This window comes from Mus pahari, chromosome 8 (genome assembly GCF_900095145.1).
Source record: "Mus pahari chromosome 8, PAHARI_EIJ_v1.1, whole genome shotgun sequence".
Taxonomy (NCBI): Eukaryota; Metazoa; Chordata; class Mammalia; order Rodentia; family Muridae; genus Mus; species Mus pahari.
Window position 1 is genome coordinate 57005750 of NC_034597.1, and position 23906 is coordinate 57029655.

The window sequence follows — 23906 nt, forward strand, 5'->3', positions numbered from 1 at the left end:
GTATAGGGAACTTTCGGGATAGCATTTGAAATGTAAATAAAGAAAATAATAATAAAAAAGTTAAAAAAAGAAAAAGAAAAAGAAATCCGCCTGCCTCTGCCTCCCAAGTGCTGGGATTAAAGGCATATGCCACCACGCCTGGCTACAGATGGAATTTTAACCAGTTCAACTGGAAAACAAAATTGTGGCTCTATCTATGTATGTGTTATCTTCCTTCTTCCCATGAAATGGAATATTAATTCAAGCCTTTAAAAGGAAGGCATTTCTGACTTTGAAGATATGGCCGAACTATAATAAGTGACATCACACAGACATATATGTCATGACCTTACTTATGTATGGAATCTAGGAGGGCTGTAGAGACTGACAGAAGGCCCGAGGTGACAAGAAGAGAATGCAGAGAAGTCATGTAAGCTTGCAGCACCACAGTTTTCAGTTGTGGAGGATGATGGAGGATGACGAGTAAATCTAGGAATGTAACCTATAGCATGGGGGTGGCAGTTGGTGTCATGTGCCTAAAATGTGACGAGACAACAGGCTGGAGGGGTCCTTGCCATGCCTATACACAGGGTGATGTACTCGAGAATGGAAACCAGACACGTGGTATGCTAGTTTCATTTCTGTTGTTGTGATAAAATGCCTTGACCAGAATCAACTCGGGAGAGCGAGACCTTGTCAGGCTTACATTTCCTTGTTATGATCTATCACTGAGGGCAGGGACTCAAGCAGCTCATCACATTCCATCCATAACTAGAAGCAGAGAGGAGTGAATCCATGCAGGCCCACTTGCTTAATCACTTCTCTACTCTCAGCTAGGTTTCTCCTCTCTTATACTATTCAGGATCCTTTGCTAGGAAGTGGTGCTGCCCACAAGGGACTCTGCCGTCCTATGTCAACTAACAATCAAACCACCTGCCCCTTCCCCAACACCCACAGATGCCCCTAGACCAACCTGATCTAGATAATTCCTCAGTTGAGACTCCCTTCCTAGATAGCAAGTTGACAGTTAAAACTAACCATTTCAGGTACATGTAAGCCATTATTTTAATAGAGAATTTTGAATATAATTGTTTTTGCCTTACTCTTTGACCTCTTTAATTTTCACCATTATTTAAGAATAATTACATCAGAAGATAATTCACCATATCAGAGCTCTCTCTCTCTCTCTCTCTCTCTCTCTCTCTCTCTCTCTCTCTCTCTCTGAAAATGTAACAAAGTGCATGGGTGAACCCTGAGATTGGAGATTGGTTCTTCTCAGGATTTGTGTGACTTCCACAAAAAGGGCAAAGCAGCCAGTGAACTAGCCATAGCAGCAGCAACCGTTCAAGGTCAATGGCTTTATTCTATTTTACTCTTTGAAATTTATTTTATATTTTCCAAACTTCTATGTGAGATTGCACACTTACATTTTGAGAGAGTGTTACTAGGCATGTGTACCAATAAAGACATAAACTCTGGGAGTTACCGGGAGAGGAGGTCATAGGACAGGACCCTGGGGAGCTATGGGAGAGGACGTGGCCTACCTTCTTTATCCCGCAGACGGTTCCATCTCTCACCCACATCTTCTGGCTCTCATTATGACCTCGGGGATATTCCAGGGAAATGCAGATGTGCCCGCTTATATTGGCATAAATAACAATGGCAGACCTCATTTTAAGTATATTTTCACTTTGGTATTTACATATTATTTTCCCACACATCCGGTCACTATAATTTACAAATAAATGTGAGTCATTATTTTAATAGAGAAATATTTGAATATAATTTCAAAAAACAAATAGATTTAAACATTGGAGCTGGCAAATAAGATATAGGCAATTATTTTTGGATACCACACACAGAGTCCTTCCTGAATTAATAGCAATAATGAACTACTTAATTATGAACTCTTCCATTAGCTGGATTACTGTTTGTGATTTTTTTCACCAGTATTTGATCCTTAATCACAGTCAAATACAAGCTTACTCTGACTTTTAAAAATGAGCCATTGACCTTGTCACCAGCTCTGCTGGGTTTTCCTTGTTGGGTTAACAGCTGATGAGATATCGAAACCCATATTCAAAGAACATCGTACACCATGCACATTATTAAAATAAAATAATCAAACCATACATACCCTAAATGCTAGTGCAGAAAAATGTAGAAAAAAAAACCCCAAAGCATAAGCACAACCATACAATAAAGGGACATTAGCTACAGAAGAACAGTAGTAAAAATGAAGACTGATGGTCAGACAAAGAGAAAACACAGACCAGGGAACTCTGGGATGGTTTGGTCAATGGGGGAAAGAAGTATGCCTTCTCCTCCTTCACACACAGAGAGTACTTGCCAATGTGGAAGGTCATCTCCTGTACAAATGACTTTATAACCAACTTCCTGGCAAGATGGTCCTTAAAAACCATCTCTTTCCACCCTCCAGTCAGCTAGCTCCTCACCATAGAAGCTCACTTCCTCCCATCTCTTTGTCTCTGGACTAGCTGACCTCTGTGTATGATCGGACTGGGGCCTTGAACAGTAGATGGATGCACACTTATTCACAAGAAGAATGCAGACCCAGAAAAGAAAAGAAAAGAAAAGAAAAGAAAAGAAAAGAAAAGAAAAGAAAAGAAAAGAAAAGAAAAGAAAAGAAAAGAAAAGAAAAGAAGAAAACAAAAACCTGGGAGGTTATGTCTCTTAGGCATGCTGCTGGTCCCTTCTTTAGCTAAGGATTATTTATTCTTTTAGCCTGGGAGGGCTGGCTGTGAAAACCAGTAACCCGGATGCCTTTTTTTCCCCCTCAGTGTATAACACTGAGACCAGCAGCCTCACTGAGGCAACAGATGATAAGGGCTGAAGGCAATCACCCAAACAATCCAGGAGAAGTTCTTCAGGGGGAAGCATAACTGCTAGAGAGCCCAGTGAGACGTGGCTCTATGGAGCAGATTTCTGTAACCATAAAAGATGGAGACAGAATACTGACCTTCAGCCAATCGTATACTATACACATGCATATGTACACACACACACACACACACACACACACACACAGCATACATACTGTCTGTGTCACACACTCAGCAATCATCCCATCATGCAGCTAGTGTAGCAGCTAGTGTGACAGACCATTGCTTTTCTACCACCCATGGCTTTCCCCTTAACACTTTCATCTTTCCTCTTCATGTATTTATTGAAACACACAGCTTTCTGAAAACATCCATTTTCACTGCAAAGCTCTTCTCCTGGAACACTTGTAAAGAGCCCCCAACACAAGCCCACATTCTAGAAGAGGTCTCTAGGGAGCCAAAACTCAGGTGCTTGAGGTAGCCTTGAGGTATATCTACAGATCACTGCCATCTGTCACCATATGTCAGAAACACCATGTGTTTAAGGACTGGTGCATCCTTGGTCACAGCTTTACAGATTTTTCATTATCATATTTGTCCCATATATAGTACATTCCTTGTACTTTAACTCTATAAAGAATGTCCATTCTTGGGGCTGCAGAGATGGGCTCTAAGAGCACTGGCTGCTCTTCCTGAAAACCCAAGTTTGATTCCCAGTACCCAAGTGGGTAACTAAAACCCCTGCTATAGAGGCTGTGACACCTTCTTCTCCCCTCCTTGGGCATTGGTCATGCAAGTGGCACACAGACGTGTTTTCAGGCAAAATTCCAGTCTTATAAAACAAATAAACAGAAATTTACAAAAAAGACTATCCACTCCTTGTGGTGTGTGTGTGTGTGTGTGTGTGTGCATGTGTGCGTGTGTGTGCGTGCATGTGTGTGCATGTGTGTGCGTGTGTGTGTGCGCGTATGTGTGTGCGTGTGTGTGTGTGTATGTGTGTGTGTATGTGTGTGTGTGTGTGTGTTATATAAGCTTTTGTGCATGGTACATATGAGGGTCTACTGGCTTGTGTGCATGTGTATCGAGACTGTAGGTCAATGGCAGGTGTCTTTCTATCCTTTGCCACCTTATTTTTTTTAAGACAGGGGCACCCAGTGAACCCAGAGTTCACCATTTCAGCTAGACTGGCTGGTCAGGAGTCCCCGAGGTCACCTACTACTCTTCTCCATAGCAAGGTTACCAAACTATGCCAGCACATCTGGCTTTTATATGGGTACTAGAGATCTGAATTCAGATCCTTGTGTCTAAGCAGGAAGCACTTCACCCACTGAGCCATTTCCGCAAGCAAGGACTGCTCATTCTTTGTAAGATTAAGGAGATAGAATACAGATTTTTAAAAATTGAATACTTATTTTTGACAAGTGCCCCTTTGTTAAAATAAAACTGTGAGTGGCAAAAGACAGGTGAAAAATTCAGGCCAAAGTAGTTCAACCCAGACAACAGCCCAGGTGTGTTGGAAAATGACTTGGGGCCTCTTTCCACACCTCTGATGTCTGTCACTAGCTAGATATGTCAGGCTTCGTGGTCAGGTGCTAGTTTGCTTCCGTGTGAAAGTGACTGGTGACATTTTGAAGGGTAAAGTGACAGAGTCTGATCACATTTCCTAAGGCATACTTAGGTGCGCAATCCTTGTACCCCGAAGCAGTGATACCGCAGCTCCCAGATACATCACTCTTGGAATTCAGCTCTGAGAAACATTCATTTGTACCATAGACTGCATCTAGAAGTTAGGCAAATGAAAGAGTGTCAGTTGCATTGAGCGTTTTAATACCCGGAATTAAAACAAGGGGTGAAGATTTTCACAGCTCAAAAATGGTTTTGGAATGTATCGCACAAAAGGCACGCATCACATAGAACTGAAAATGGATGATTCAACACTTCCAGTTTCATGTACCTGGAAGTGCCTAATATGCAATGCCAATAACCCCAGGCACCGCAACAAAAAGCTAGTTTTTTTTTTTTGTTGTTGTTTGTTTGTTTTTTAAAGCAATTGATGTTCTGGTGAATAGAGGTGGTTTTGTTGTTGTTGTTTGTTTGTTTGTTTTTGCATATTGAAACGTTTTTTCAATCAAACTGTTCACCAATTGCTTTTTGTCTCTGAATTTTCCTAGTTTCAATTCTCCCAAGACCCAAACTACTTAGAGAACAGTTTCTATTTTCAACCTCCATCCATGCTACTCTTGTTGAAGCCTCTGACGGGGACATTGGACAACTATGTTGCTGGGCTGGAGGAAAGTGATCTGTCACAACAGCATCCCTGGGGGCTCAACTAGGTTGCCTAGAGATGCCAGTGAACCCTAAGCTAACAGTTCATTATGTCTCAGAATCCATTTGCCAAATTGATTGTGGGTAAGAAATAAAGATTTTGAGCTTGGTTAGGGCATCTAACTGTTCTTTGTGGACGGGGGGTGGGGGGGAGGGCAGAATCCGAATATTTCATAGCCACAGGAACAATATTTGACCCCTCACACCCTGTTGGCTCTTTTCCAGCTTCCTCTTGAGAGTAAACAAGGAAAAGATAGAAGACGAGAGTCTGAAGAAGTGGCTTTGATTGTGTCATAGTTTCCTGTCTGCCCAAGTATCCATCAAAGCACGCAGCTGAAAGTCCTGGAGACCCACGGGTGAGTCACATGGGAATAACCTTCAAATTCTAACTGACACCCAATGAGTATCAGTTATCAACAAATATCAAATGAACCCAGACAACTGCCTCGCTGTTTAGGTTCAGCAGTATTAAGAGATGACTGGTAGGGTCTGTGCACAGACAGGCCCCTTTAACATCAATCATGGAAGAGGAGAGACCGAACAACAACTTCTAATGGAAGATATGCCTCTATCTGCACTTTCACTCAGGAATAAACAGAACAAAGTTAATCAGCTGAGTTAAAATGACTGAGTAAGTATTTTTTAACATGCATACACATGGAAAAAAATCACAAAAAGGGCACAATCTACAAGAAATAAAAAGTGTCAGAAATATGTGGAATGGAGAGATGGTTAAAAATTTTGATTGCTCGTTCAGAGGATCCCAGTTTGATCCCCAACACTCACAGACACGAAATAAAAATAAATAAATCCCCAATTGTATCAAAAAAATAGAAATTGAAGTAGATGATTAGGTATAAATTTATATTTGCTTTTTGAGGTTTGTGTGATAATGTAACACTTAGTTCATGTTGCAAGAAACTCAAAGAACACTAAGCAGAAGCTCACAGTTGGGCTGGCACGATGGCTCAACACTTAAAGATGATTGCCATGCAAACAAACCACATTCATTTTCAGTCCTAGGAACCTACAGTGGGAGGAGGGAACTGCATCTTGAAATCTGACCTCTGACCTCTACACATGTGCCATGATATGTGCACACCTCGGTGATGCATCACATAGACACACACACACACACACACACACACACACACACACACACACATTCACCCACTCAGGCTCACACACTAATAACAATAATAAATACACTTAAAAAGAAAACAAAAAGTAAGCACACAGAGCCACACAGTTCGGATCTGAATATTCCCAAAGACTCAATGTTAAATGCTTGGTGCTAGAATGAACATTTGGTAGAAGTTAAGCCATGGTGGGCAGATGTGGGATGTGGGGTGAGAGGTGGGGAGTGTGGGGTGTGGGGGAGTGGGAGGTGCTCTTTAAGGGGACACTCAGACCCCTGGCAGCTACACGTTCCTCTGCTTCCTGGCTAACACTAACACTAAGTATGGGCAGTTTCCTCCACCATGTGACCTTATGATGACATGTCATTTCACCTATTCATGGTGTGCTGAAAGTAGCAGGCTCAGGGGACTAAGGAATGAACCTCTGAGACAGAGCCTGAGTGGAGTGGGAGTGGGCTGGGGATATTGGTGGATGGAGGATGCAGAGTACATGGGGGAGCTGTGGCCTTGGAATGATTCTCAGTACCGCAGACAAAACCAAACAGATCCAGCTCTTTCTTCCTTCCTTCCTTCTTTCTTTCTTTCTTTTCTTTCTTTTCTTTCTTTTCTTTCTTTCTTTCTTTCTTTCTTTCTTTCTTTCTTTCTTTCTTTCTTTCTTTCTATTTATTCCATTAAGATTTAGGTTTAGTTATTCTTCTCAAAGATCAGCTATTTGTTTTTTAAAGATTTATTTACTATGTATACAGTGTTCTGTCTGTATATAATCCTGCAGACCAGAAGAGGGTCCCAGATCATATTATAGATGGCTATGAGCCACCATGTGGTTGCTGGGAATTGAACTCAGAACCTCTGGAAGAGCAGCCAGTACTCAACCTCTGAGCCATCTCTCCAACCCCAGCTATTTCTTTTCAGCTCCCAGACAAATGCTTAAATGGGAAAACTAAAATGATTAAAGTACCTTCACCAAATAGATCCTGGCACTGCTGTTTTCCACTTTGACAGGTGCCGTTAATACAGATCCACTTGTGAGTTTCACATGGGTGCCCATTTTGAACAAAGAAGTCTTCACACATTTCGGATGTGCCGTTGCAGTAGTCTGTGACATCACACTCATGAAGGGCATGCCTGCAAACCATCCCTTTTGGCTTCAGCTGATGGGTAACAGTGAATCACAGTGAATAAGGCAGCAGAGAAGTAGGAATGTTTGTCCCTGAAGAGCATTGTGTAGGTCATGGAGAAACAAAGGCTCTGACCGATGCCAGCATGGACCGGTATTCTCACAAGGCCTCACCCCAGAGGAAGAGCTACAGGCAATTAATGACTGTTGAGAGAGGGAGAATGAGTCTCCCAGTGGGTGAGCACCCTGATAGGTTATGCAATCTCATTGCAAATGGCCAACCTAATGTGTGTGTGTATGTGTGTGTGTGTGTGTGCGCGCGTGTATGTAATAATTAAATAAAAAGAAGCCATGGATTAGAAAGAGTGGAAGGGTTGTGGGAGGAGTTAGAGGGAGGACGGTGAAATAATCAACATATCTTGCACATATATAAAATTTAAGCAGAACAAAATTACATTATTAAATGAAAATATGTGTTGCTTGCAGCACATTTTAGCTATATGGCACGCAATAGGGGCAATATTTCCATTTCAGTCATTCATACAACCCATACATTCTTGTTTTAATTTTTAAGGAAGAATTTTTGAAGTATTATAGAAATGCTGAAGAAAATTAAATTTTCATGGCTGAAAGATTTGTCAATAATAAGGTAGAAGATATATACACATAGAATGAAAGACTTTTAAATTCTTATCTTAAGAGTAGAAATGTCGGAAGTCCTTGGGTCCCTTCCCTTGGAGCTCACAGAGTCCTGGGAAGAGGTGGGGAGGCTGGAAGGGGTGGGAGTCTGTAGGAGCTGGAGGGGGAGGGGACACCAGGGAAGGATGGCCCACAGAAGAAACTAAGCGAGGCTCATAGAGACTGAAGCAGCAATCACAGAGTCTGCATGGGTCTGCACTAGGTCCTCTGTGTATATGTTATGGTTGAGTAGCACAGGGGGTTTGTGGGATTCCTAACAGTTGGAGTGAGGCTGTCTCTGACTCTTTTGTTTGCTCTTGGGACCCTTCTCCTTCCAACAGGGTTGCCTCGCCTCACCCTGACAAGAGGGTTTGTCCTTAGCCTTGTATCTTCTTACACTGCATTTGGTTCATGTCCCTCAGAGGCTTGCTCTTCTATAAAGGGAGATGGAGGAGAGGAGACTTGCCTGTGTGTGTGTGTGTGTGTGTGTGTGTGTGTGTGTGTGTGTGTGTGTGTGTAGTGGGTGCTAACACACTGGGAGGAGTGGAGGGAGGGAAACTGTGGTTAGGATGTATTGTATAGAGAAGAATTTAAAGGGAAGAAATATCATACATTTGGAAAAAGGAATTACATGTTAACTTTGAAAAGGGCAGTGTAGTAATACTTGTGGTATCAAAATAAACCACTTACAAATGTTAGGGAAAAAAAAAGATTAGACATGTCAATACTCTTTAAAAGGAAAAGCTTGGGTCTGAGGAGATGGCCCAGTGGTTGTAGTTAAGAGCACTGGCTGTTTGTCTAGAGAACCTAAGCTCATTGTTCGGCACTCATGCGACACCTTACAGCCACTGGGACGGAACTCCAGTCTTAAGGGATCTGGCACTCCCTTCTGGCCTCTGACAAATCACCCATACCTATAAACATCAAGGAAAAGTATTTTCTTTAAAAAGTGAAAAGGAAAGAGAGGAGAAGGCTCTTCTTGCCTTGCACGAGTTGCAGCACATTCCGCTGGAGCACTCGGAGTTCTTTGACAGCTTACAGGTGTCAGGGTTACAGCATGGCGGGGGGTTTTCTGCACAGCCCTGGAAGGCAAACCACAAGCCTGATGTGCCTATCTGAATCCATCCCTGCTGGATGGAAATTGTGACGGCTACATGTTTCATAGCTTACAGACAGATGCTCGCCTTTCATGTTGGCAAACAGGAAAAGAAACAGAGTCACTTCTTTCTTGCCCTGCAGACACTGATTTTTGACCCCCTACTAAGTGTTACATCCTAGTCATTTCTACTAGGATGGAGCTTGCTGTGTTGGAAACAGAGTCCTCTGATACCGCGGGATCTTTCACAGTGGAGATGGTGAGGTGGTCCCTGGCTCTTGTAGATGAAGGCCAAATAAATATAAAATATGGGATAAAGAGAAGTTACAGTTTCTTCTTATGTGCCATGTTTGAGCCTAAATAATATAAGGCTCAATAATAAATGATTTTTAAAGGTGTGTATGTGTGTGTGTATGTCTGAATCTCTTGCTTTTGTATCATTAGTAAATGATTAGTAAATGGCTTCTATGTTATGTTTTGAGTCTGCTTTAATAGCTTTGACTGTTAGGGCTAATAAAATAAGAAAGGAAAGGTCTTTTTAGAGGACATATTCACACACACACACACACACACACACACACACACACACACACACACACACTTTTCATCCCCAGGGATTTGAAATGGTAGGTTGGGAAAAGTTGTAAGCAGGTAGAGTCATCAGTGGAGGTCAGCTGTCTTAGTGTGACCTCTGCAAGGTACACATTAGGGCACAGGGAGGTTTCCGTGTTTTGCACAGCTGTTCTGCCACATGAGAGTCATTGCTCTTGTTCATGACATGGACATCTACAGGGCAGGGTAGCACAGTGGCTAGAACTCAGTTAGTGGTTAGAATGTGATGAAGCAAAGACACTATTGTCAAACCCTAGAGTGGGAACTTTCAATGTGTTTCCATTCAGGCCAAACCAAGTGAAAACTTTTGGGTGATGAGCAATATTTTCTTAAAAGCACACTATTCATTTCAGATAGTTTTAGTTCAACTTGACACAATCTAGAAACATCAGAGGAAGAAAGTCTCAGTGAGGGATTGTCTAGGTCAGGTGGGCACGTCATAGAGAAATAGCTTGATAATAGCCATTGAGCATGCTCTTTGTGGCTGGCGCTGTTTCCTAGGACTGGGTCTTGTACCACAGAGGAGAGGAAACTTCACTGAGCACGAGTAAGCTAGCAAGCGGCTGCTTCTTCTCCCCGTGCTGTCAGCCATGGGTGTGTGCCCAGCAGCTTCAAGTTCCTGCTGCCTCAACTTCCCTGCAGTGATAGACTACGACTTGGAACTGTGAGCTAACACAAACCCTTTGCTAGTGCACATTCTCATGGCAACAGGAAAGGAGAGGGGACACCACTGAAGTGTCAGAAATACACTTTATCTGCTGCAAGGGGCACAGCAGTGTCCCCAGCCAGTCCATAGAGAACCCCGATGAGCACTTGCTGCCTGGTTCCCCAGGACATAGCACTCTTGGCAGTTATGGGAACAGCCTGTTTCCCTTCCATTTTATCCCTGTATTTTTTTTTTAACCTCATTTACCTTCACTCTATCTTCCCTTTTCCCTTTAACCCCAGTTTTAGATAAGATTTATTTAGTTTGGTAAAAAACAACTTCCTGTTTGTTAGGTATATATGTCGAATAATTTTGACTTAAATATTGAATTTAAATTGGTGATATGTCGAATAATTTTGACTTAAATATTGAATTTAAATTGGTGATTAAACATTGGTGAAAACCAATAAAGTTCCAACACCAAATCTCAAATGTGCCTTCCATGTTTTCTTTTTTATCTTTTCTTTTCTTTTTTATTTATTTATTTTGTTTTTTCGAGACAGGGTTTCTCTGTATAGCCCTGGCTGTCCTGGAACTCACTTTTGTAGACCAGGCTGGCCTTGAACTCAAGAAATCCGCCTGCCTCTGCCACCCAAGTGCTGGGATTAAAGGCGTGCGCCACCACACCCGGCTCATATTTTCTTACTCTACAGTGAAAGCTTCGTACCTTCAGTATGGTTTGTCTATGCTTGGCCTAGGGAGTGGCATTATTAGGAGGTGTGGCCTTGCTGGAATAGGTGTTGCCTTGTTGGAGTAGGTGTGTTATCGGGGGCTTTAATACCTTCATCCTAGCTGCCTTCAGAACAAGAGATAGAACCCTCAGCTCCTCCAGCCTTATGTTGGCCTGGATGCTGCCATGTTCTCGCCTTGATAATGGAATGAACCTCTGAACCTGTAGGCCAGCCCAGTTAAATGTTGTCCTTTGTGACTTGCCTTGGTCATGGTGTCTGCTCACAGTAATAAACCCTAACTAAGACACCTGCTTTACTGAAGGACTAATGAGCCTGAGCGAAAGGCTGGGCAAGAGTGTGCCCAAGAGGAACAGACAGAAGCTGGACCACTCAATATGGGACTTAATGATCTTCAAAGTGGGTCATTCAAAAAAATCACAATGGCCAGGTGGTGGTGGAACACACCTTTAATCCCAGTACTCAGGGAGGCAGAGGTAGGCAGACATCTGTGAGTTTGGGACCAGCATGGTCTACATACAGGGTGAGTTTCCAGACACTGAGTGTTAAACAGAGAAACACTGTCTCCAAAAACAAAAACAAAACAAAACAAAATTAGAAACAAAGGAGCATGGAAGGGAGGCATAGAGGGGCCTTGGTCCCGGAGTGTTCAGGGCATGGAGGGGAGGGTTAGTGGGGCCAGAGCAGTCAGATGAACATGCTCCGGAGGTCTAACAGTCAGTAGTGACTGTAGTTAATAGACTGTATTGTGTTTGCTAAGAGGTTGTGTCCTATTCCTTACAGAAGAAAGAGAAATGAGAGGTTGCCCGTCATGAATTATAGTCTTGCCACTCTACAAGTGTTTGGGGATAAATTGGTTTTTGTTGTTGTTGTTGTTGTTGTTCTTGGTTTTTTTGTTGTTTTTTGTTTTGTTTTGTTTTGTTTTGAGCCTCCCAAGTGCTGGGATTAAAGGCATGTGCCACCACTGCCCGTCACATCCTAATTCTTAATGGGAAAAGAAGGAAGGGGAAGGATTGGAGAGGAGGGGAAGGAGAGGAGGAGGGGGAGGGAAGGGAGAGGAGAGGGTAGGAGGGAGTGAGAGAAAGGAGAAAGCAAGAGGGTGAAGCGAAGGGCAGGATGGAGAGGGGAGGAGGAAGGAGAGAGGGGGGAGAGGGGAGTGGGGAGGGAAGAGTCAGGGGAAGATAAGTCAAACATGGTGGCTCGAGCTTGCGATCCCTGTACTCAGGTAGCTGGAATAGGACAGTTGTTTTGAGTTTGAGGCCAGCACGGACTAAGAGGTCCTGTGCTGGGGAGAGAGGGGGAAGAGCACGCAGATGGTGTGAGTCGGCAGGCTTGGTCCTGGTTGCCTTCATTTGGCAGGCACGCACCTGTCACCAACCCATCATCTTGCACATGCTCCGGTGTGCACCATTTCTTTAGGTGTCAGCTGTATACCGACAAGGGTGAGTCAAAAAGCCAATGTATTTGTATGGATAATCTACCAATCAGTGAGCCATATGCCAAGATGTTAGTTCACTCCTGAGTGTCCGTACATCCCTCACAAAGGACTTTGTAGAAAGGATGACTATGAGAAATGAAGCAGACCAACAAAGGGATGGTAGATACACTAACTGATCTGGCCACATCCTCCCCGAGCCACACTGACCTTCTTTCCACAGTCGCAAATTTCATCTTCTTCCAACTCTCCATTCCCACAGACCGCCATCTTGTAAGAGGGCTGTATCTGCGGCTGGTTCTGCAGACAGTGGGAGCTTTGACTCGTGATAAACTTGGAAAAGTCCTCCATGCTGCAGTTACTGAAGGCCCGGACACCACTGGAGTGACTGAAAAGAGCCCGGATGTCAAATGTCTGTGCTGAGAGTTTCCACAGACCATCTACCCCGGCCAGTAAGCAAGTGTTCCCCAGGAGCGTCCAGACCTTTCTCTGCCCAGGAAGCCAACTGTGCAGGAACTCCCTCAGAATCCAACAGGAGGAGTAAATGGCATGGAATTCTATTGGCTTTTACATCACAGGTTTTTTGGTGACACTAGCCTTTTGATTTAGCATTTACCTTACACATTATGCCATCTCTTCTAAAGTTGTCGCTGCCTATCCCTACTGGGACTTCTGAACTTTGAGGCGCCCTCACCTCAAGGAATGCAAACACTCTTCCTGTCTTTATCTACACTTAGTCAGAGGTGATCCCTCCCAACTTGGCTTTGTAGTTTTTAAATAAATCCTCTATCTTTTATCTTCTACTTTAACACCTAAATTCTGTAAGTCCAGTAGGCAACTCTTTATGTATGCACATGCATGTGTGTGTACGTATTCATATGGGTACAAGTTTGTGTATGCGCACACATACGCATGCATGCAGTAGCTTTCGGTTATATTAACCATACACAATAGGATCGATTATACACTTTCAGCCACTGTCACATGATTCCTATTTGTGTGTATGTGTGGCCACGTATGGGTCACAGCACGCACGTGAAGGTTAGAAGACAACCTGCATGAGTAGGATCTTTCTGACTGTGTAGGACCCAGGGATTGAACTCAGGGTCATCAGGTGTGGCGGCTAAGGTCCTGACCACTGAGCCATCTCACCAGTATGGTTTCTATCTACATACCAGAGATCAAAGGAAGAAAAAACAATAGACGGTTGGCAGGATAGCTCAGTGGATAAGGTCACTTATGGCACAAGCCTGGCAGTCCGAGTTCAGTCCTAGAAACTCATACGGGTGGAAAGAGACAACTCTCTCCTTTGATCAATTGTCCTCTCATCTCCACATGCATGCTGTGGCATGTATGTTCCTCCCTATACATTATGTGTGATCTCTCTCTCTCTCTCTCTCTCTCTCTCTCTCTCTCTCACACACACACACACACACAAACACATTTTAAAGGACATAAGACATTCTCTTGGACTTTCAATGGCTAAGAAACATGCCACATAAGAGAGGCTTGCCACCCATGCGACTTGCATGCAACTGTTCTGTGAGGCTCGAACGGATGCCGCTACTGGAACTCAGTGCGGTGCGGTGAGTGGCCTTATGGCTCCAATCCCTGCATGGACTTGAGGGGCGCCCTCTTTCTCCTTCTCCCATTCGGGAGCCTCTGGATTTAGTTGGACACCTGATCCCCTTGCACTGATCCTTTGCAGCTCTCAAAGAGCAATAAATTAAGATTATAAAAAGAAGCTTATGACTTTTAATTAATCATTTTTTTTTGATACAGTAAACACATACTGGAAAAAATAGCCCCAATTAAAGAAAAAGAATCTCTGTAATTTAAAAGCTGATAAAGCCTTTTCTGAAAGGAGGCAGCCCGATCCTAGATGGTCTCACTGGTCAGTTCTACCAGATACCTTAGAAAGCAATTCACTCCAATGTTGTGCCAACAGACCATGGCTGCAGACTGTTCTCATCGGCACTTTCTCCTTATGGGACAGTGGAGGAGAACACTACTTTCTGAAGAGCTCTAACCACGATGAACCTCCCGGTTTCATTTCTCTCGCTGTGAGAAAGTACCTTAGCCAAAAGCAACTTAAGGGGAGCAAGGGGTTAATCCAGTTTACAAGTCCAGGTCACTAACAATGAGGGGAAGCTATAGCAGGAGCCTCAGCAGCCAGCCACATCCCACCCACAGTCGAGAGCAAAGAGAGAGAATACTGGCACATTGGCTTGATGCTGAGTGGTGAGTCAGCAGCTGTCCTGCTAATGTTACTGAAGGTTGCCGCCTGTGAGTGACGGGTAAGTGTGAGCCTTTCATCTTGGGGCTAGTTTTGTGGGTGGCCTGATGAGTCTGGTTAGTATTCACAAATGGCAAAAGGTGAGCCAGGCTTCCGGGCGCTCCTTCTGAAGTAAGTACTTTCTGGTAGGAAATGAAAATGATATGTAAACACCCATGTGCAGTTATCCCTCCATGTCCCTAGGGGGCGCTGTTCCAGGACACTATGGATATCCAACTCCTCAGGTGCTGGTCCCTCACAGAGGATGACAGAGAGGCATGTGACTTGGACTTCCTTCTGTGTACTTTCTACCACCTTTATTTAGGCAAATACCCAGCATGCTGTGCTTCAGGAAGTAGGGTCTAGGAAAACTGATACAGTTCCCCCCTGCCCAATAATTTTGATCCAATTGTCTTGACTAAATCTGTGGGAGTGAAACTCTGTGACCCAGAGTGTCAACTGTGTTTTGTGCTCAGTCTGAATAACCCCATCTGCTTCCTCCCAACACTTGCTTGTCTCAGAATGCTCAATGTGACAGCATCTACATCCTGACTTGAGTTAGCACTACAGCGTAGGAATTTGCTGGGCCAGGATCCCTGGCCCCTCTTTCACAGAAGGTGCAAAGTCAAAGGGAATTCAGCTTACCAGGAGACTCACCATCTCCCACCATCTTTGTTTCTAAACACAGTTGTACTACATACAGCATTATAAGTGAACATATAAGCATAAAAAGATCTCTTTCTTTCTCCACCAATCGACTTGGGGAGTTCCTAAAAAGGCCATTGAATTCTTAAGTCATTCTGCACAGGGTTTGGGGCTGTGGCTTCGGCTGGCAGAGTCTGCAGTGCTGGTTAGTTTTTGTCAACTTGGCACAAGCTGGAGTCATCTGGGAAGAGGGAGCTGTAATTAAGACTATGTCTCTACCAGATCCGCCTGTGGGCATGTCTGTGGGGCATTTTGTTGACCAACAATCCAAGTGGGATGGCTCTGCCCACTGCGGGTAGTGTGTCCTTAGTCCAATAAGAAAGCAGGCTGAGACAGGCTCCTCCATGGCCTTTGCTTCAGCTCCTACCTCCAGGACTCTACTTCTGGGTACTTTATTTTATTTTATTTATTTTGTTTTGTTTTATTGTTTCTTTTTGTTTTGTTTTGTTTTTTTGCCCTCAGTGATAGACCACAATGAAATGCAAAATAAACCCTTTCCTCCCCAAGTTGCTTTTGATCACGGTGTTTTATCACAGTGACGGAAGCCTCTCTAACAGTTTCTAACAGGTTGGTTTTCCTTAGCAGGAATTAGCTTAATATAAACTCGAGGAACTCAAGGCTTACGGTGCTTCCGGGTTCATCACGCAGATGGGTACTCCGCACTGGCACTTGTTCACATCGTCATACGCTATCCCCATGCTAAGGCTCAGCAGCTGAACTAAAATAATTGCAAGTGATTCCAGAGTTACGGCTTTGGGGTGCTGAAAAGAAAACACACCAGACCACAAATGTGCGTGTCCACGCCGTGGGGAGAGGCGTTTTACTTGCGGCTAGGAAAATGTAGTTAGTTATTAAACAGTAGCCACACAGTCAAGTGAAAGCATGCGCTGTGCTAGTCACAGACGTTGCAAACAGGGGAATGGTTTTAAAATGTGTCTTTGGATAATGTAAGTAAGATGAGGCACTCAGAAAAATAGTTTAAATAAGTTTAAATTGGATAAAAAAATTTCCAGTTAGAATACTGAGGTGCACAATGAAAATACATTTGCAGGGTCTGGAGAGATGGCTCAGTGTTTAGCACTTGCTGCTCTTCCAGAGGACCCAGGTTTGATTCCATGCATCCACACAGATGCTCACAACGGTAACTCCCGATTCAGGAGACCTGACACCCTTCTCTGACCTCTTGGGGCACTGCGCACTTGTGGTTTACAGACACGCATGCACTCATGGATGTAAAATGAAGATAAATACAAAGGTCATCGAAAATTATTTTACAATTGTCATAAGAAGCCAGCTGACTCAACAGACTGATCCAAAACGCTGCTGAGCATGTTCTCATGTCAAAGAACAGCCCAGGGCAACGGTCTCATCTTCTAGAGCCAGACAGCGCTTCTCCCATAGGTCAGAAAAGACACAAGAATAACCACTGTCAATCATGCTCAGTGTCGCTCAGTCCACCATCAAATGCTCACAGGTTATGAAGGAACAAAAATGGCTTTCCTTTGCACAAGAAACAGTCTCACTTAGTAAGAAAACTACAGTGGTCAGACTCACAGGGCTGAGTGCTGTCTGATGACGCATGCGATCATTCACTCTACATATGTGTGCATGTATTATTTTGTGTCTGTGGTGTTTGCCTCCCCACCTCGTGTGTGTGTGTGTGTGTGTGTGTGTGCGCGCGTGTGCACGCGTGTGTGTTCGAGTGTGCTCATCTCAGGCATGCATGTGGAGGTCCACCTCAGGGGCCTTCCTCTTTCCCTGCACTTCATTTGTTGAGATACAGTCTCTTGCCAGACTTTGGATGCCAGACTGGCTTCAGAGGAGGTCACAGACCCTCTTCTCTTCTCTCTGGCCTCCCAGCACAGTGTGCAATGACAGATTCAGCTTTCCTACATGGTGACTGGGAAATCAGGTTCCCATGGCTCACACAGAAGGTTCGTTATCCACCAAGTCTTCTCCTGGTCCCTCTTCATTAATTTGACTGTCACAACCATTAATTACACAGTCTATGTATGTAAAGCAAGTGGTGTACTTGAAAAAATTATATATATATATATATATATATATATATATATATATATATATATAATAATTTAAAAACACACACTGATCATTCTAACTTGCTTGGCAACTCTAGCTGTGCTTGGGTTGTTTTTCCATATGGTTTTAGGAAGCAGGTCAATAAGACGTAACGCCTCAATGGCACCGCATGGCCCTGATGGATTATGGGAAGAGAGAGCGGGTGGTGATGAACGGGGTAGCATTAGTGAGCCAAGCTGCACCTATGTATTTCAGCATCTCATTCCTATGGATATCGGATGTTGCTGGGGTTTCCTGGCTAAGAATCAATGATGGCTACCCCAAAGAAATGTGGAGGAAGGGAAAAGTACTGGGAAAGGTTTCTGCCCGTCACTGTGCCTCCGTGGGAACCACTGTTTCTTGCCTGCAAATCTCAGGCTTTCCAGTCCTTTACAGCTGGACCGTCCTCGGTAACCAGTCTACCTTTATACAGATGTGTTTTTCCTCTTTGCTAACCAGTGAAGCCCTTGTGTGTGTGCACTACATGTGAATGTTTGAGGAAGTCCTATGCCCCACCCTTAGAGACCAAAGAAATCACCGTCTCCATAAAACAAAGGCTACATTTTCCAAAATACAATTTATGATGTTTTTAAATAAGAAATCTCTCCTTCCCAGCTCCACTGTTCTCCATCTTGCTTACTAGAGGGAGAGCATCCTATGCTGCCTCCCTGAAACGCCAGCAGACATCATATAAACACAATATAAGGGGAAGGAGCGGGTTCTATAGCGAGAAGCACCAAGGTGAGATGGGGTGAGGCCCACACCAGTGTCCATGCCCTAGGAGCCCTACGGGAATTCGAATTTTAATGGAAGTAGTAAATCAAGGGAAATCAAGGGATCTTTAATTTTATACTGATTTTTACAGCAGCCTGTTATTCACTAAAGATTTCTAATTGGTGTGTGTGTGTGTCAGAGAGAGAGAGAGAGAGAGAGAGAGAGAGAGAGAGAGAGAGAGAGAGAGAGAGAGAGAGAGGCAGTGCTGAGTCTCCTGGAACTGGAGTTACTGCTGGTTGTGAGCTAAGGATGTGAGTGAGTGCTGAGAGCTGAACTGGATCCTCTGCAGAGGAGCAAGCACTCTTTGGCAAGGAGCTCCCCTGACCCATTATATATTTTAATCAAGCAGATTAAGGCACAGCATACCAGAGCAACGCCTCCTGCATAGTTCTTGTCGCACATCTTCCCTTGATAGGTGGCGCCAACATAATCTGTAGTGTTCCTGTAGCTGAATTGAAAACAGACGATAGTCATAGGACTTTGCAGAAGTGAGCACCGTGAAGTTAATGCTCTGCTTTCACAGGACAGGTTTTAGTGTTGTTCAGTGATTCAAACTCTTGACACGGACTAGGATGTGCCCCGTGATCCTGCATTTTCTAAAAACAATCAAATCAGTCAGGCAGTGGTGGCGTACACCATTAATCCCAGCATTTGGGAGGCAGAGGCAGGCGGATTTCTGAGTTTGAGGCCAGCCTGGTCTACAGAGTGAGTTCCAGGACAGCTAGGGCTACACAGAGAAACCCTGTCTCGAAAAACCAAAAAAAAAAAAAAAAAAAAAATCCAATCAAATCAATTAAAAAGTAGAAAGTACACAGATGTCTGAAACACAATGAAACATCCACTTCAGAATAAAATGGGTATGTCCTCTGAGATAAATATGATAAAAAAAAAAAATAAAGAAAATTCTCAGCGGTTCTCAACCTGTAGGTTGTGCCCTCTCTGCAAACCTCGATCACCAAAAATATTTACATCATAATTCATAATAGCAAAATTATAGCAATGAAAATAATTTTATGGTTGTGGGTCACGACTCTCCCCATGGACCGTCTCCTCAGTTTCTCCTTGTTTTTTTTTTTTTTAATGGTCATTATGCTAAAGATCAGAGTTAAATGACTACATTCATAGAATCCAGTTGGGCCTTCCAAATAGATGTGAACCTGTGGTGCACAGCCAGGGAGGGGCATTTGGTAGAGCGCTGTGTGCTCTGTGGTGAGAAGGCATCTGGGAGTGGGACTGAAGAAGTCCACTTGCCAAATGGGGGATCTTAATAATCCCACTGTAGGCAAGCTGTCCCAGTAAGAGCTGCATGCTGTTATACAGAGAGAGCTTGTTGGGGTTTTTTTCCCCCCTCCAAAACGGTCTATGGGTTGTTGGAAAAGGGACCAAGTGGGCCAGTTTTCCTCGGTATAGCCTGCCATAGCTTGAAAATGTACATACACGAGTAAAAACGCCATATCATGTGGTCGCAGAACAAGGTATGACTGTTTCCACTTCAGGAACCTGTAGAGCAACTTGTTAGCATCGCCTGTCGTCAAGATTTTGTTTTCATCCATCCAAAATTCCAGGGAAGACAGAATTACTGTAAGATTAAAGGGGGCAAAGATCTAAAATAGAACACAGACAGAAAACCTGTTCAAACGACCTGATCTAAAGGAACCGGGCAAAAGAGCTTCGAAAACAAGCTCAGGTCATGCATTTAATAACTGCAGTGTAGGTCTGAGTTCAGTGTTTAAAATGTTAGTCAGCAGCAAGTGTCCCAGTCATTAAAGTTACACTGGATGCCTTAGATTAATTCATTGTATTTCTTTTGTAATTTGAGTGCATGTATGTATGGACAGCACATGCATGCTTGGTATCCAAGCAAATCAGAAAATGATATCAGCTCTCCTGGAACTGTAATTAAAGATGGTTGTGAACTATCATGTGGGTGTTGGGAATTGGACTCGGTCCTCTCCAAGAGTAACAAGTACTCTTAACCACTGAGCCATCCCTCCAGCCCCGTGGATAATTCAAGATGCTTGCACTTAATCAAGCCCCCCCCCCCAGGAAGGTGTCATTGTATGTAATCCTTACAATGACCTACTTCACAGGTAAGAGAGCAGAAACTTCAAACCCAAATGGTGCTCATATCACTCAGCATGCATCTTTATGCTGTGCCACAAAAGAAGGTCGGGGGGGGTATTGTTGTTAGGAACATCAGCAAGTATGGTGGTTTGAGGGATAATGTACCTCATGAGCTGGCATGTGGTGGCTGGTCACCAGTTGATGGCACCATTTGATGGCCTTGCTGGAGGAAGTAATTCATGGGAGGTGGGACTCTCAGTGGGCTCTCTGTTTTTTGCTGTCCATCCCAGGCACAGGACTTCACTTTCAGCTCTAGCTGCTGTGTCTGCTACCTGCCTCATTGCTGCCTCCACTATTAAGGACTCAAACTCTCTGAGACTGTAAGCTCAAATAAACTCTTTTTTTTTTCTGTCAAGTTTCCTTCATTATAGTGATTATCACCATATTAGGAAAGTAACTAAGACAGCAAAGATAAAACATTTTTTAAAAAGACAAAGAAGAATATACTTACGGCATTTGCTAGTCCAATCAACTGGAAAATCTTTTGAGTGACAATGGCTGTATCAGCCCCGATATGCTCAAACTGTAAAATAAAATTGCCACACACACACACACACACACACACACACACACACACACACACACACACACAGAGTTAACATTGATGACTGCAACTCTCCTGTTACAGTTTTAATGTATTAAAATAATAAACTACTTAAATCACTAACACATTTTAATCTGCCTTATTTTATTATTCATACCATGTAATACATATAGTGTGAAAGTGGGAATATAAAAAGATCTGGGAAACGTACAAGATATAATTTAAAAAAAAATGTTAATTTTAATTTAGATGTGAATATCTCCTTATTTTGCCTGTATGAGTGCATGCACATCCCATACATGCAGTGCCCATGAAGCCAGCAGAGGGCACCACCAGATCACAAGGCACAAGGGCTGGACCTAGCGGGCTGTTGTTAGTTACCACGTGGGTACTGGGACCTGAGCCCAAGTCATCTGAAAGGGCAACAAGTGCCCTTGACTACAGAGTCACCTCTCCACGCCTAAGGAGTAACTTAAGCCTGGGAAAATTCCAGAATCTATATGTGAGGTACTTCCAAATGTTACATACTGAATGATTCCATTTATACAGTGGTTTGGAAATGAAAAAAAATATAGAAATGAAGAATGCATTAGTGGATTGAGGGCTGGGGAGACAGAGCGGGAGGTATGTGAGTAGAAAGCAGCATCAGTGGCTCCGTGCTGGGGTGCAAATATCCTTTGACTGCACTGGCGGCTACGTGCTGGTGCTGCAGCATCAGCAGAGGCCTCTTTGTAGAGACGGCAGGCTGGGCACATGTTCATGCAAGTATGTGTGAGTGTATAACTACCCTCAAATAACAAGGAAAACCAGCAAAAAAAACAAAAAACAAACAAACAAAAAAACAAAAAAACCCCGAGAAACTATTGTAATAAAAAAACGACCCTCCAGTTAGGACACAAGGGAAAGAGTACAAGCAATTGAGAGTTTATACAAATGTACTGACACAGAGCTATTTTAACTCTACTCTGTTAGAAACCGACTCTGTGAGACACGGGAGAATGGCCTTCCTCGTGCTTCACTGCTGGTAATAGTAATAGAATCGAATGGGACAAACACACTTGGAAGATACTTACCATTTGCTTTTCAACTACAATATGTATTTCCAGATAGTGAGAGACGATCCGATGTGGCTGAAAAGAGACCCACCAACTCTGGTCAGCACTGAAGAGTAGCCCCAGGATTTTTGGTTTTATCAAGAAACTGTACCGAAGCAGGTTCTCCAGGCGCCCCTCTGCCTGTTACCCTGGTCACTTCTGGGCAGCTCACCAAACATTTATTCTATCCAGAACACAGCCCACCCTTCCCCTCCTTCCTCCATGTTCTCTTTGAACTCATGTGTACTTTTCTTACCTAAATGTCATTCTTTTAAAAAAATTATCTTCATGTTTAAATTAAAAACCACATATGAGCCGGGCTTGGTGGTGCACGCCTTTAATCCCAGCACTCGGGAGGCAGAGGCAGGCAGATTTCTGAGTTTGAGGCCAGCCTGGTCTACAAAGTGAGCTCCAGGACAGCCAGGGCTATACAGAGAAACCCTGTCTCGAAAAACCAAAAAAAAAAAAAAAAAAAAAAAAAAAAAAAAAAAAAAAAAGAAAGACCTGTGGTTCCTGTTACCTGCATTGGCCCATGGAAGTGGAACTATTAGAAGGTGTGGCCTTGTTGGAGGAAGTGTGTCACTGTGGGGGTGGGCTTTGAGGTCCTATGCTCAAGCTCTGCCTAGTGTAGAAGAGAGTCTTCTGGCTGCCTTCAGATGAATACTTAGAACTCTCAGCTCCTCCACCACTATGCCTGCCTGAAAGCTGCCATGCTTCCCACCCTGATGATAATGGACTGAACCTCTGAAACTGTAAGCCAGTCCCAGTTAAATGTCTGCCTTTATAAGAGTTGCCTTGGTCATATTGTCCCTACACAGCAGTTACACCCTAATTAAGACAGTTACAGACTTTATTAAAGATATTCTTTGTTCTACTTTCCAAATGAACATCTTAGGTTTGTAAACATCTCTTGTTAAAAGAATTGGTTTTGGGGGTGAAGGAGTTACATTAATTTTTTAATTGTTATAAAATTAATAACTGTAATAACTAGGGCAGAAATTATCTTTAAATAACTGTGACTTATAGTTCTGAAGACGACAACAGACCAAAGTCTGGTAAGTGAAAAAGAGAAAGGGCATTGCCTATTTCAAATGTTGGTGGCTGTAACAGTCAAAGCAATGTCCCATGAGTGTAATATGCATGAAAATAAAATAATCATGGCAATGTAAAATAGACTTGTTGGTTTTAAGGAGTTCTATGTTCACATTTGATGACCCACTTCTTCACAGGTAATAGGGCAGCTGTAACTAAAACAAGACTGGGATTGAGTACTGGGAATGTAGAAGATGCAGCTACTCTGAAGAGTAACCTGGGAGCTATTTAAAGTGTGAAATACAGTTAGCAGATGACCCAGCAGTTCAGTTCCTAGCATATACCTAAGATAAATTCAAGCTTTTATCAACACAAACATTTGTTGACAAATATTCCTGGCAGCATTGTATTACTTAAAAAGTGGGAATCACCCAATTGCTCATCTGGTGATTAATTGTGGTGCATTCCTGAAATGGAATATGACTCAACCATAAAGAGAACTGGCATTTCAAAATATTACAACTACGAACATTGGTGGGTAAAAATCACCAAAGAGCCAGGCGGTGGTGGCACACACCTTTAATCCCAGCACTTGGGAGGCAGAGGCAGGTGGATTTCTGAGTTTGAGGCCAGCCTGGTCTACAAAGTGAGTTCCAGGAC

The 23906-nt window shown here is 43.4% G+C and overlaps 1 protein-coding gene across 1 annotated transcript in view; it reads right to left on the reverse strand.

Annotated features, from left to right (window-relative positions):
• The window catches only part of Adam2 (ADAM metallopeptidase domain 2), a 50034-nt gene that overhangs the window by 10540 nt on the left and 15588 nt on the right, over positions 1-23906 (reverse strand). The window contains exons 7-16 of the mRNA XM_021203613.1: positions 22194-22250; positions 21028-21099; positions 19890-20056; positions 18819-18900; positions 16224-16360; positions 12830-13007; positions 9065-9163; positions 7245-7437; positions 4497-4602; positions 1524-1707 (exon numbers count right to left, since the gene is read on the reverse strand). Of these exons, the coding sequence (XP_021059272.1) occupies positions 1524-1707; positions 4497-4602; positions 7245-7437; positions 9065-9163; positions 12830-13007; positions 16224-16360; positions 18819-18900; positions 19890-20056; positions 21028-21099; positions 22194-22250 (1275 nt within the window). The remainder of the gene's footprint in view (positions 1-1523; positions 1708-4496; positions 4603-7244; positions 7438-9064; positions 9164-12829; positions 13008-16223; positions 16361-18818; positions 18901-19889; positions 20057-21027; positions 21100-22193; positions 22251-23906) is intronic.